At 34.5% G+C, this 12,209-nt stretch overlaps 1 protein-coding gene across 2 annotated transcripts in view; it reads right to left on the bottom strand.

Annotated features, from left to right (window-relative positions):
• BZW2 (basic leucine zipper and W2 domains 2) overlaps positions 1–12,209 on the bottom strand; it is a gene marked incomplete at its 3' end in the record, with an annotated part of 53,747 nt that overhangs the window by 26,531 nt on the left and 15,007 nt on the right. For both annotated transcript variants that reach the window (XM_084229910.1, XM_084229911.1), the window contains exon 2: positions 6,018–6,082. In XM_084229910.1, the coding sequence (XP_084086036.1) occupies positions 6,018–6,075 (58 nt within the window). In that variant the 5' untranslated portion in view covers positions 6,076–6,082. The remainder of the gene's footprint in view (positions 1–6,017; positions 6,083–12,209) is intronic.

Genomic DNA, 12,209 nt, shown 5'->3' with positions numbered 1-12,209 from the left:
ATTCTAACATTTCTTTTAGCCAATGATTGATTTCTATTTAACAGAAATCACAAATATTAACCTTATCTAAGACATAATAAAAATGACGATCACTCATCTGTGTCATTCACAGATAAGGCCAAGCAAACTAATAATCTTTGTTTAATAATAATAATCTCTAATAATTTGAGAAAAAAAACAAGGAATATAACAATCAAAGCTTAAAATTGTGTTTCACTGCCTTGAAAGCTGACTACAGATATGAGGCACCTAGAAAGGGAGGAGGGCGAGTAAAGGATGACAAGGCGTGGAAATAGCAATGGTGGAAGAGCACAAAGGAAAAGGATGATGGACTATGGGTGATTTGGTGGGGGGAGAACTATGTGACCCCATTTAATGGGAGAAATCATTTATTGTCAGAAAACAGATAATGACAGAAGAAAAAAGTACAGCATTTAAAAACTAAACAAAAATTGCTTCATTTAAAATAGAGAAAGAAAACAATTCAGGGCAAATCACATAAGAATAAAGGAGAATATATAAGGAAAGAATGAGGGGGAGAAAATAAGAAGGGAACATCTCCTTTACAATACAAATTATTCCATTATCTTTAGTAAGTGTAAAATAAAAAAAACAATTTTTTTAAAAGGAAAGAAAATTATCTAAAAATTTGAAGAAAGTTTTATAGAATTGAATTTCTTAGGTCCGAGGAACTTTCATTTTTTAAAAAAGATTTATTTTTATTTATACAAGAACTGGGGTACAGGCCAGAGGCATGGGATGGCAAGAGAATTCACCAGAGACAGAGAGGGGAGCTGAACAGGCAGATGACCAAAAACACTGCTGAGGGGAGCAGCCGGCAAGACAGGAGAGGTCTGCTGTGCCATGTGGGTATCTCCCTGTCGGCCTGCCGGAAATTGAACCTGCACTGCAGAGACTGCAGACAGCTTCACAGCACTGCACTCAACCCACTGTGCCACCAGGGAGGCCCAAGGAACTTTCATTTTTGTGGAATTTCAAAACACTGGGAATGAAGCAACTAAATTAAAGGAGCAAAAAACCCAATCACAAATAAAGTATCAATAAACAGAAAAACTTTGAATTGCTCAACAGATATACTAGAAAGCAGGAGTCATTTCTTCAAAAGTCTAAGGGAAAATGATTTCTAGTCTAGAATTGAGTATTCAAGCTATTAATCAAAGATAAAAGCAAAATAAACATTTGAATCATTTAAGATCTTCAATTTTATATTTCTATACACTCTTCTTTTTTGAAGCTTTCGAAGCTGATACTCCACTGAAACAAGAAAAAACTAGGAAAGTCTCAATCATGTGAGCCCACAAAAAGAGAAAACACAGAAGAGACAGGAAAGGGCATTCTTTAGGACAGTAATGATGGGACATTTCAAGCATTTCAAGTCGACAGCTGTATAGCAACCCAACTGGTAGAGTTTTTCAATACGATAATATAATATGATATGAATATATAAGAATTCCTTGAATAGAATATCATTACTAGAATTCCCAGTGTTTATATTTAGAGATTTACATAACAATGGGGAAGGATGGAATTAACTGGTTTTAAGGCAAAGGAAAATGCAAAAAAGGATAATTATTAAATTTATTAAATCTAAAGATAAAATTATGTTAGAAATAGAAAAGCAATCAAGTAATAGTTTGAACAGTATGAATAGCATGTACAAAGTTGTAATACTATAAATGCTAAACATTGGTCTAGCTAAAATTGGAGTAATGCAAGGATAGAGAACAGGGATATGCAGGTGGGCAGAAGCACTTGTAAGGGTGAGACCCTCATCTTCCACAGTAGGAAATATATATATAACTCTATAGAAGAATCAAGAAATAGCTATGTAAGGACGTTCTTTGGCTACATGAATGTAAACATTAAATAATCTGTCTTGCAGAACTGTCTATTTAAATCATGTGCAAACACAATGTTGATAATTAAACCCTACATTTAAAAAACAGACAGCACTTGTCTGTCTTAAACATACTGGGAACTTGTAGTAGTTCAATAGAAGGAATGGGCTGAAAGAGGCATCCGGGGCCTCCCTGGTGGTGCAGCGGTTGAGCGCTGGGTTGCAAAGCTGCCCGCAGCCTCTGCAGCGCCCGTTCGATCCCCGGCTGCTCCCCGGCCACTGGAGGAGGGTCCCGCATGGCGCGCAGACCTCTCCTGCCGCCCGCTGCTCCCCTCAGCAGTGTACTTCGGTCCTTCTGCCTGCTCTGCTCCCTGCTCTGGCTCTGGTGAATTCTCTCACCCTCCCGCACTTCTGACTATACCCAGTGCTTGTATGTATGTATGTATAAATAAATAAATAAATAAATAAATAAATATTAAAAAAAAAAAAAAAAAGAGGTATCCGAATAGCACCACAGGAGAAGAATGGCGTTCCCAGTGCCAGTCAGAGTTGCCAGCATAAGATAACATAGAGACAGAAATTAACTTGAATACTTTCTGTCATGAACACGAGATAGAAGTCCTTTTGATGCCTTAAGCAAAACATTATGTAGCCAAGAACATGCAAATATTCATTCTAGAAAAAAAAAATACAATTAGGGTCTTGTTGTGTAAAGGGAGGGGTAGCAGAATGGGAAATCCACAGGAATAAGGTGATCAGGATCTAGCGAAGGGGTTGATTGTAACTGACTACACAGCAGAAAATGACAGGCAAGCAAAGGAAATTTTACCCCCTACTGAGGGTCTAGTCAAAGGGTAACTCTCCTTTCTCCTTGGATTTTTTTTTCTCTTCTGTAATATGAAAACATAAGAAGTAAAAATACCACAAATTGTTTATTGCATTTTATGACCAGCCTCCAAGATGAATTGAGGCCATTGTCACCAAGGCAACACGAGGGATTTGGATACTGACTCAGGTGGTAAACAGCCTTGCATGATCTGAAAAGTATAAATTCGCGGCACTGGAAAATATTAGTTGATAATTAAGGTGAATCTCAGACTATGCTAAGAATTCAGGTAGAGGACTTTGTTTTCAATCTAAAGGACAACTTAAAAACTTGTTTTTACAAAAAGCCCTTTATCCTCTGGTTATACATTTCTAGCAGATTTACCAAGAAAGAGGAAAAGTCAAAGAAGGAAGATAGCTTATCACAATCAAGGCTATTTCAACAGTGAGTAATCATGCAATAGGTCAAAATGACCACTGAGAGCTTGGGAACCTGAAAAAGTCATGATGGTATGAAAGGATCAGTAACTCCTTTGTTGGATGAAAAAAAAAAAAAAAAACACTCCCACCTGCTAAGATCAAGAGTCTATCCAGGGGAATACAAAATCCTCATATAAGAAAACTGCAACAACACTGATGGAAGTCTGGGGACACAAGGCAAATTTTTTTATCTAAAGACTCTTTTCCATTAGAAACAATAGCATATGTAATTTGCACTTTGTTTAAGGACAGCCTAGCAGAAATCTTAACAAAATCCTGACAAAAAATATGCTATTACTTCCTTGAGTTTCCATCAGGTAGGGTAAGCTCCCCTGAAGATGGAAGTATATAATTAGGGTCTCAGATTTATACTGTGTGTATGCATCACAGTGTGACACTGAAGAGTTAGTCATAATAGCCTTTATACTGACATAAAAAACAGGCCTATTTCTGATACTCAAATATGCTTGTAAATTATGTAAAATCATTGCTTTCTTTGGGAACTACGGTACTAGGCTAACAGCATTTTTTCCAATTTGTTAATTAAGTGAACAATAACAATCCACATGCCTTTTTGAAGGGTAATGTAGTAAGAAATAAGTTTTCTAACTACATACACATAAATATTTAAACATATATTTCAACAGTTAAAGATTTGAATGATTAGTTGCTAATACCACTTAACGTCAATCTAAATGTGTTTGAAAACCAGCAACACAGAATAAAGTCTCAGGAAGAAATATTGAGTATGTGGTCACTCTAGATGCTTATAGTTTGACCACTTTTTTCTCTCTTTTCACTAATTTTAATCCAGAAGGCAAAGTTCAGTTATTAAATATTTCATGTAGCTAAACTTAACATGGCCACAGGGAGAAATTTTCATCCTTTTTAATTCCTACAAACCAGATTGGAGAACACAATTTTGAGGAAAACATATCATGAACATGCTATACATTTTTCGTGAAGGAAAAGAGTGTCTCAATGGAATTTGGTAGGCTGTTCCTTACCATGATGTTTAATTTAAAGGTTAAGCAATAAGAAATATATTTTTATACTAACTTGGAAAGGGAGAGCATTAGCTCTGCTAGGAAATAGTTTCAAACTGAAGATAGCTCTTCAGAAGATAGCCTTTGCAAATTACCTTGGTGGATTTTTTTTTTTTTTAGTTGTACAAAACTGCAAATCATTTGTATGAAGCCAGTCCCATCATAACAGCAAAAAAAAAAAAGTATCAGCAGTTTGGCACAAGACAACTCAAGACTTGTTTAAATCCTCCAATGACCTGAGTTACGTAAATTCAGATCAACTGAAAAATAATATATAATATGTTTCTCAGTAGCTCTCTCTCTGAATACCCCAGCAGCAATTAGATGCAGGCACAATTTTGACCATCAGATGAATCAGAGGCAAACCAGTTCAGACTTAGAAAAAACCTTCTGCTTCAAAACTGAACACTGATTGTAAGGGCCAGTTTACTCGTTGAATCATGTCTGCTGTTGTGCAACACATTCTTGGCCCTGCTCTTGGCTTTTTGAGCTCAGATAAAGTGCATCAACGTCACACTAACAAAGCTGCTTGAGCTGGAGATCCAGGTCTGAGATTAACACGTTCCCTCTGCGGGCAAGCATGGCAAACCTTTCTGCACCTTACTCTCGCCCATATTAACTATTATCACATTGCTAGGCCGAACAATACTTTAATTGTAATTAGGTTTCTGGACTATACTGTTTGTTACCGATTAAATCCTTTTGAAATCACCTACAACATTTTCCCTGCAAGATTGCTTTAAACAATGACACAATGAATGCATGCTGGTTGTAGTGCCTTGTATTCATTTCAGCTGCCAGGTTTCACCAGGGAAATGTAGGAAGAACACAATTTGCAAGAGGCCTAAATAGAGGGAGGTGGCTCAAACTATACTTGTACTTCATTTATGGGGAGGAGCCAGAGATGAAAAACAAAGAAAAAAGGAGTGCACAAGGTAGAAATACCATGCAAAACAACCATTTTCTGGTTATTCAAAAATTTTTGTTTCATTTTTTAGTGGGTACTGGAAGATTCCCAGCAGGTGCATATATAGTTAAATACAGCCTATTGCTATTTGGTGCCTTGCAAACTCTTTTAATCCAAAAGACCTATTGCATTGAGACTTACTTTCATATCATATTTTCTGTTTTAAAAACCTTCTCAAGTTTTGGCTCAAAACTGAGTCCAAGAGTATCCCTATTTAATTACACAAAACTAATTAAATATAAAAATATTTAGAATATTCTTTATATAATTACATAAAAAGAAATCACTCACACAAATACAAATTTTACCAATCTTCATCAAACTGGGTCAGCAGACACTATTCTACCCACAATTAAAAAATACCATGAGTTTTGAAATTGAGAACAATAAACCTAATTTCACTTCTTATATTCTGAAAAGGTAAAATTCCTTACTATCTCTCTGCCTAATTTTCTTTTATTTATCATCTTTGCCATCTTTCTCAAAAACAACAAGGAAACAAAATCTAAGTACAAATGTTGATTTAAAAACAATCAAGTTTATCATTTGCCTTCATAACTCACATGAGAGTAAGGCACTCTGAACATCTATCACTATCCTCATCTTGTTAATAAGGACATACAACTCAGACAAGTTAAAAGACTTGTAGGAAATCAAACACACTAAGTAAATAGCACTTCTGGGGTCTGATGGTAGGACTACAAATTCTTCATCCAGATCTCATAAAAGTAGAAGTAAATTAGGTAGAATCAAAGATCATTCTAATTTTTCTTCAACCTGAAAAACTTTGACTATAACGTTAAGCACACACCCATCTCCCACACAAACACACAAAACCTACCCCTTTTCCGAGTTTTGAACCGCTGGCCTGTTAGCACTGGCTTCTGATGCTTATTCATAAAATTTCTGAAACAAAGAAAATCAAGATTATTCATTACAAATAAGCAGTTCATATAAAAAGATATGGCTAATAGCACATATTGCACCTCAATTATAATGAATATACTTTTAAAAAGGAGATGGACTTTTAACTGCTGAACTAGCAAAACTTTTAAAGTGTGATAATACATAGTGTTGACAAAAGATACAGGGAAAACCACCACAGATATACATTTTGGCATGGGAATAAACTCCACGCAGTATACTCTTGGGATACATTTGGTGAAGATCTGTTAACCTTGACATATGTATAACCTGTGGCCCAGCAATTTCTTTACTAGGAGTTTATTCTAGATTTGTACACATATATATATATGTAAATGTGTGTGTAAAAGTTGTAACCTGCTGGATTCATAAAAAAATGGAGTTAAATGCCCATAAATGAGTCTGATAAAATAAGTTATTATATAGCCTGTATCATATGAAACATTGTGAAGTTTTACAAAAGAATAAATAAGATCTTAATATATAACATTTCTGGCCCTGGTTCCCTGTGTGATTGCTTTCTTTACATTCACCTCTTTCCATCACTCACTTGCTCTAGCCAGCCTGCCTTCTTCCCATTGCCAGATATGGTCACCCCTCTTCTAGGGAGGATCTTCCCCAGCCATTCATGTGGCTTACTCTCCACTCTCATTCAAATGCCTCCTTTGCAAAGGTCTTTCTTGTTCATCTGGACTAAGGTGACTTCTTGTCACACACTCTCTCCTTACCTAACTTTATTTTTTTCCACAGTCTTTAGCAGTATCTGCCCTTTTGTTTTTATCTGTTTGCCTATGGTTTATTTCCTCCCTGAGTGTAACCTCCATGTGGGTAGGGGATTTTATAGGTTTTACTTAATACTGCTTATTGAGTACCTAAAACCATACCAAGTAAAGAAAAAGCATTTAATAAATAATTGTCAAATAAGTTGTTGCACCCATATGGAAAGATGTTCAACATATATTGTTAATGGAAAAGAAGCAAGTTGAATAAAAGAATGTAAAGTATAATTTTCTGACTAAAAGGGGGTATATAGAGTATTTCCTTTTCTATGCAAGGGAAATTTAAGAAGATACAAGAAACTTAATAGATTTCGCATTTGTTTGTTTACCTTAGGGACTAGAAAGTAGAGTAATGTATGTTCTTCTGGACTTGAGAGACAATTTAAAAACATAATAAATGGTCTCATAAAAATTATAGTCAGGAAATATGTCTAGATTGCCTAAATTATGAAGCTCAGTTAAGATAATCTGCATAATTCAAGCAAATTATTTAACTGCCTTTCAAAGATTTTTACATTGTGATTTGAAAATGTCTAAATTCTTTGTTATTTATACCACTAAGCAATCAAGAAAATTTCCAGTAGTCAAGTAGATACTTAATTACTTTTCTAAGTTTTAAGTCCTTAAGAATATGGAAAATTATTATTCAGTTTATGTAACACATTTTTCTTCCCATCCAATAGGAGAAACTTCTGTCTTCACATAAAACAATCTATCACTATATAAATCTATTCTAAACACAATTTAAAATGTGACACTAGTTGTGATTAGAACAGAGTAGAAATAAACATTAAAAAATAAAGCAATGAACACAAAAAAGCAATTCATTTCACGAACTCTTATCTATCCTATACATGAGCTTATCAAAATGAGCTTAACACATCTGCTTAACAAAGGTGACTTAGCAGGTTACCATGCCCTGAAGAAACACAGAGCCTAGTGAGAGAGACAATCCCAATGTTCACAGAATAATAGGTTAAGCAACAGAAGTATAGATACAGAGCTAAGGTAGAAAGAGACAGACTGCTATGTGTTTCCAGGCAGCAGCTACAGATGGAAATAATCATAATGCAATAAACTTAATCAATGAAATTTCATTTCATTTGATAGATGATAGAAATGAAACTTTCAATCCATTATTTATATTTGTAAAACTCATTCAGATATTTCCTTATTGGCATTTTCAATAGATTCACTCTAGATTAGCAAATACTTTATTGTGGCTTAAGGAATGAACATATATACATAAGTACATTTTTTTGGTAAATGTGTTCTCTTAAAATTTTCTTACCTCTAAAAATACAACAAATATTATATAAAATTTTTCTTGTGTTAGTAAAGAAAAATACTGGTTAAAATTTACATCTCGTAGTGAGACATAAAACCAAAATAGATGCAAAACTAAAGAAGTCTGAAACTTCACTATTAGGTGAATATGCACGAAAAGGATTTACACGCTGCCAAAGATACTTTTGTTTTGTAATAAATTTAAATAAGATTTTAAAGTATGAGTCCTAAGTTTTATCTTAGGATACAGAATAGAAATGTACAGAAATCCCTAATTAACTATCTGTTTCTGCTAATGGAGAATTACCACCAAACACAACCTACTTACAAGAGAATTCTATTTTAGAAATCTTCAGCTTTGTTTACATTTTCTTCAGTTCTAAACACAAAAGTCTATTTCTTCACAGTCCAGTTATATGAGCTTGTTTTTCAAACTTTCACTACATTCTAGGTGAAAAAAATAACATAATAACATGTAAATATAAAAATGTATGCAAAAATTGTGATACACAACACCACAAGTAAAAAGAAAGACTCACCTACTAGTACAGAAAGACTAAATGAAGATATTCTGTTTACCAAAAGTCTAGCTGTTACTATTTGGAGCAGAGGCCTGGCTTACCTCTAAATTTAGCTTCTCGTTCTACACTATAATCTGCTCCTGTGAGGGTCAGCCTTTATAAGGCACTCACTGAAGCCCTAGCTGAGGAGAAGCAAGGGCACTTTGAATTAGAAACTGTGCCAGTTTAACCCTCACAAAATAACAAAGACAATTCTATTAGGCCAATGTTAAAACCTTACTTTTATTAGACTATATGACAATGTACAAATTGAAATCAACTAAAAATATGTAATTAAAAAAAATCAGAGTTTAATGGATTCCTCAAAGTCAAATTTGTCTGGGGTACAACCATAATACATCATGAAGATCTGGCTACCATTCAGAAAACTATAAGCCAAACACACACACACAAATGAAACAGCAACATGGGTTAGAACAGCATTGAAAACATTAGGTGTCAAGCGGTAAAACAAAATGAATTTAAGTATTTCACATGTCATTTAAGAGAGTACATTTCTTAAATATTCTACAAGATTAAAAAAAGACTATTAAATACCAAAATGATCCAATCAAATATCAGAAATGAGGTACTCCATTAATAAACATCTTTGACTAATTTTATTTATATAAAAATGGAAAAGTTTAATTGAAAGATTTTCATGTAAAATACACTAGATGGGGCCTCCCCGGTGGCGCAGTGGTTGAGAGCTGGGTTGCGAAGCTGCCCGCAGCCTCTGCAGCAAGGGTTCGATCCCTGGCTGCTCCCCGGCCACCGGAGGAGGGTCCCACATGGTGCGCAGACCTCTCCTGCCGCCTGCTGCTCCCCTCAGCAGTGTTCTTTGGTCCTTCTGCCTGCTCTGCTCCCCGCTCTGGCTCTGGTTAATTCTCTCACCCTCCCGCACTTCTGACTGTACCCAGCGCTTGTATAAATAAATAAATAAATAAATGAATCTTAAAAATAAATAAATAAAATAAAATACACTAGATGAATTTCACCCCACTTTACTTTATTAATCTTCTAACTGACCTTGTGTTGTCTGCAGAGTCTACCCTTAAGTCCCAAACAGCTCTGGACCCAAATGTGATATTGGGTCAGTATCATGGATGGGCCTCCTGGCAACTGTGTGCTAATTCTGACAGTTGCACAGCTCACTTTGAGTAGATTGACACCTTGCATATTGACTATTCTTTCTTTCAGGATATTGTTTGAAAATAATCTGATCTACCAGAGAAGAGCATACCTTTCAGTTCCCACAAAGAAAAGACTGTTCTTACCTCATAATCCATATGTTTGGCCTAATATTCTATTCTTGAACCAGACTCTTTGGGTCTGGTTTATCTTTGAACTATGATAACCTGCCTTATATAACATGTTATGGTACTAATATAGGCTAGGATATAATAACTATGCTATTTAAACAGCCTCAACTTCATGAAAATGTATGTTCTGAAACAGGGATCATAATTTTTCTGTAAAGGGACAGAGAGAAAATGTCTTAGGATGGATGGGCCACATAGTCTCTGTTCCAACAACTCAAATCTGCTAGTACAACCTGAAAGAAATCATACATAGTATGTAAACAATGGTCATGTTTGTATTCTGATAAAACCTTATATACAAAATTAGTTTTGTATATTGCTGTTTACCAACTCCTATTCTAGAATAGAGTATCCAATATAACTGTCTGTGATGATGGAAAAGTTCTAGAGCTACAATAACATGGTAGATGCTAGGCTCATGTACTGAGCCCTTGTAGTTTTCTAAATGGAAGCCCATGTGGCTTGTGTGACTGGGTAACTAAAGAATTAGTGGCTATTTATTTTGTTGGGCAAATTGGTCTAGGGTATTCCTAAGGCCAACAAACAAATATGATAAAAAAGTGAAAATGCATCTTAAAAAAGATTTTTTAAGTTAATATTTTTCAAATAAAGTAGCTCTGAGGAACAATTATATGGCTACAGAAAGAAAAGGTACTATATACTTCATAGTGAAACTCTCTATATGCACTAATTACTGAAAGCAAGGAAAAAGACTTTTAATTTCAAGATAATAAAAATTGTAAGGCAGCAAGCTCCTCAAATTATAATGTTTTATAACAATACAGAAGCACTAGCACACAAGACTTGAGAGACAATTGAGTCATTTCACTGTAACAGTTTTTTGTAAATGTCTTTGTGTTTAGTAGCAAGTTTTAAGAATTGTTTTATTCTATATTCCAAATGAGTGAAATAATCTACTATAAAAAGAGGAAGCTAAAAACTTTCCATAACTATAAATTATTCTTCTCTCCATTAAAATACAAAGTGCAAGAACAAACATCACACAATTCTCTACAGAAAATTGTCATATCCAAAAATCACTTGGGTTGATAACACTGTAGTATCATCCTCTCAAAAGCAAGAATAATTAAATTGCTCTAAAAGTTTAAATTATTAACACTCTAAACCAATAAAACAAATATATGCCTCAATAACACCATACAAATGCTGCCCACAATCCTCTAATATCTTCATCAAGCTTTTTTTTAAAAAAAAAGATTTATTTATTCATGCATAGAAGAGCCAGGGTACAGGCCAGATGTGCTGGAGGGTGAGAGGAGTCACCAGAGACAGAACAGGGAACATAACAGGCAGACTGATGAAATACACTGCTGAGGGGAGCAGCGGGCGAGACAGGAAAGGACTGCTACGCCATGTGGTTATCTTGCAGGCTGGCAGGGATTGAACCTATGCTGCAGAGGCTGCAGACCACCTTACAGCACTGCGCTCAATCGCCTGCGCCACCAGGGGAGGCCCTCATCAAGCTTTTTTAAAATTCTCTCCATAATCAAGATCACTTTGCCTCTACAAAAAGCTTCATTATACCCCTTAGCAAATTCTATGTAAATTTTAGTACTTATAATTGAAAAAGATTGAAACAATTTAAAATAGCTGTTTCTAAATAAAATCAAATATTCCTTTCTTTGAAATAAAAATATTACTATTTACTCATATCCCCTTCATTCTTATTTTGAATGACAGAAAGGGACAAACATATCTATCTTAAAAGGCACGAATCATTAATAATTCTCTACTCAAAAATTTACAAGTATAGTTTTCAGTGAGGAACATTAATGGTGGAGTCTTAAGCTGCTAAACAGCTACTTTTTAAAGAAAAAAATCATCAAAGCTCAAAGGAATTGTGTTGAGAAAAAAGTCCTAAGCGTTAACTATATTAACCTAAATCTTTCTTAAGAAAAAGGCATGATAAAATTTTCATAATAACATTTCTAAAACTATTTAGCATTTTAAACTTATTATTATAGTAATCTAATTCTGAATGCTGGTTTTTCCTTTACAACCTTTTTATATAAAGACAGTCATATGTTACTAATCTCAACAAAGTTATTTTAAAAAAATTTTAAGTATAAATTAAGTCCTAAAAAAAATTTCACCCATTTATCAACTCATGCCTTCTACTTAAAGCAATCTCTAAAAAGTC

This window comes from Talpa europaea (genome assembly GCF_964194135.1).
Source record: "Talpa europaea genome assembly, chromosome: 3".
NCBI classification, from domain to species: Eukaryota; Metazoa; Chordata; class Mammalia; order Eulipotyphla; family Talpidae; genus Talpa; species Talpa europaea.
Note: the sequence above shows the minus strand (reverse complement) of the source record. Positions and strands in the feature narration are given on the sequence as shown.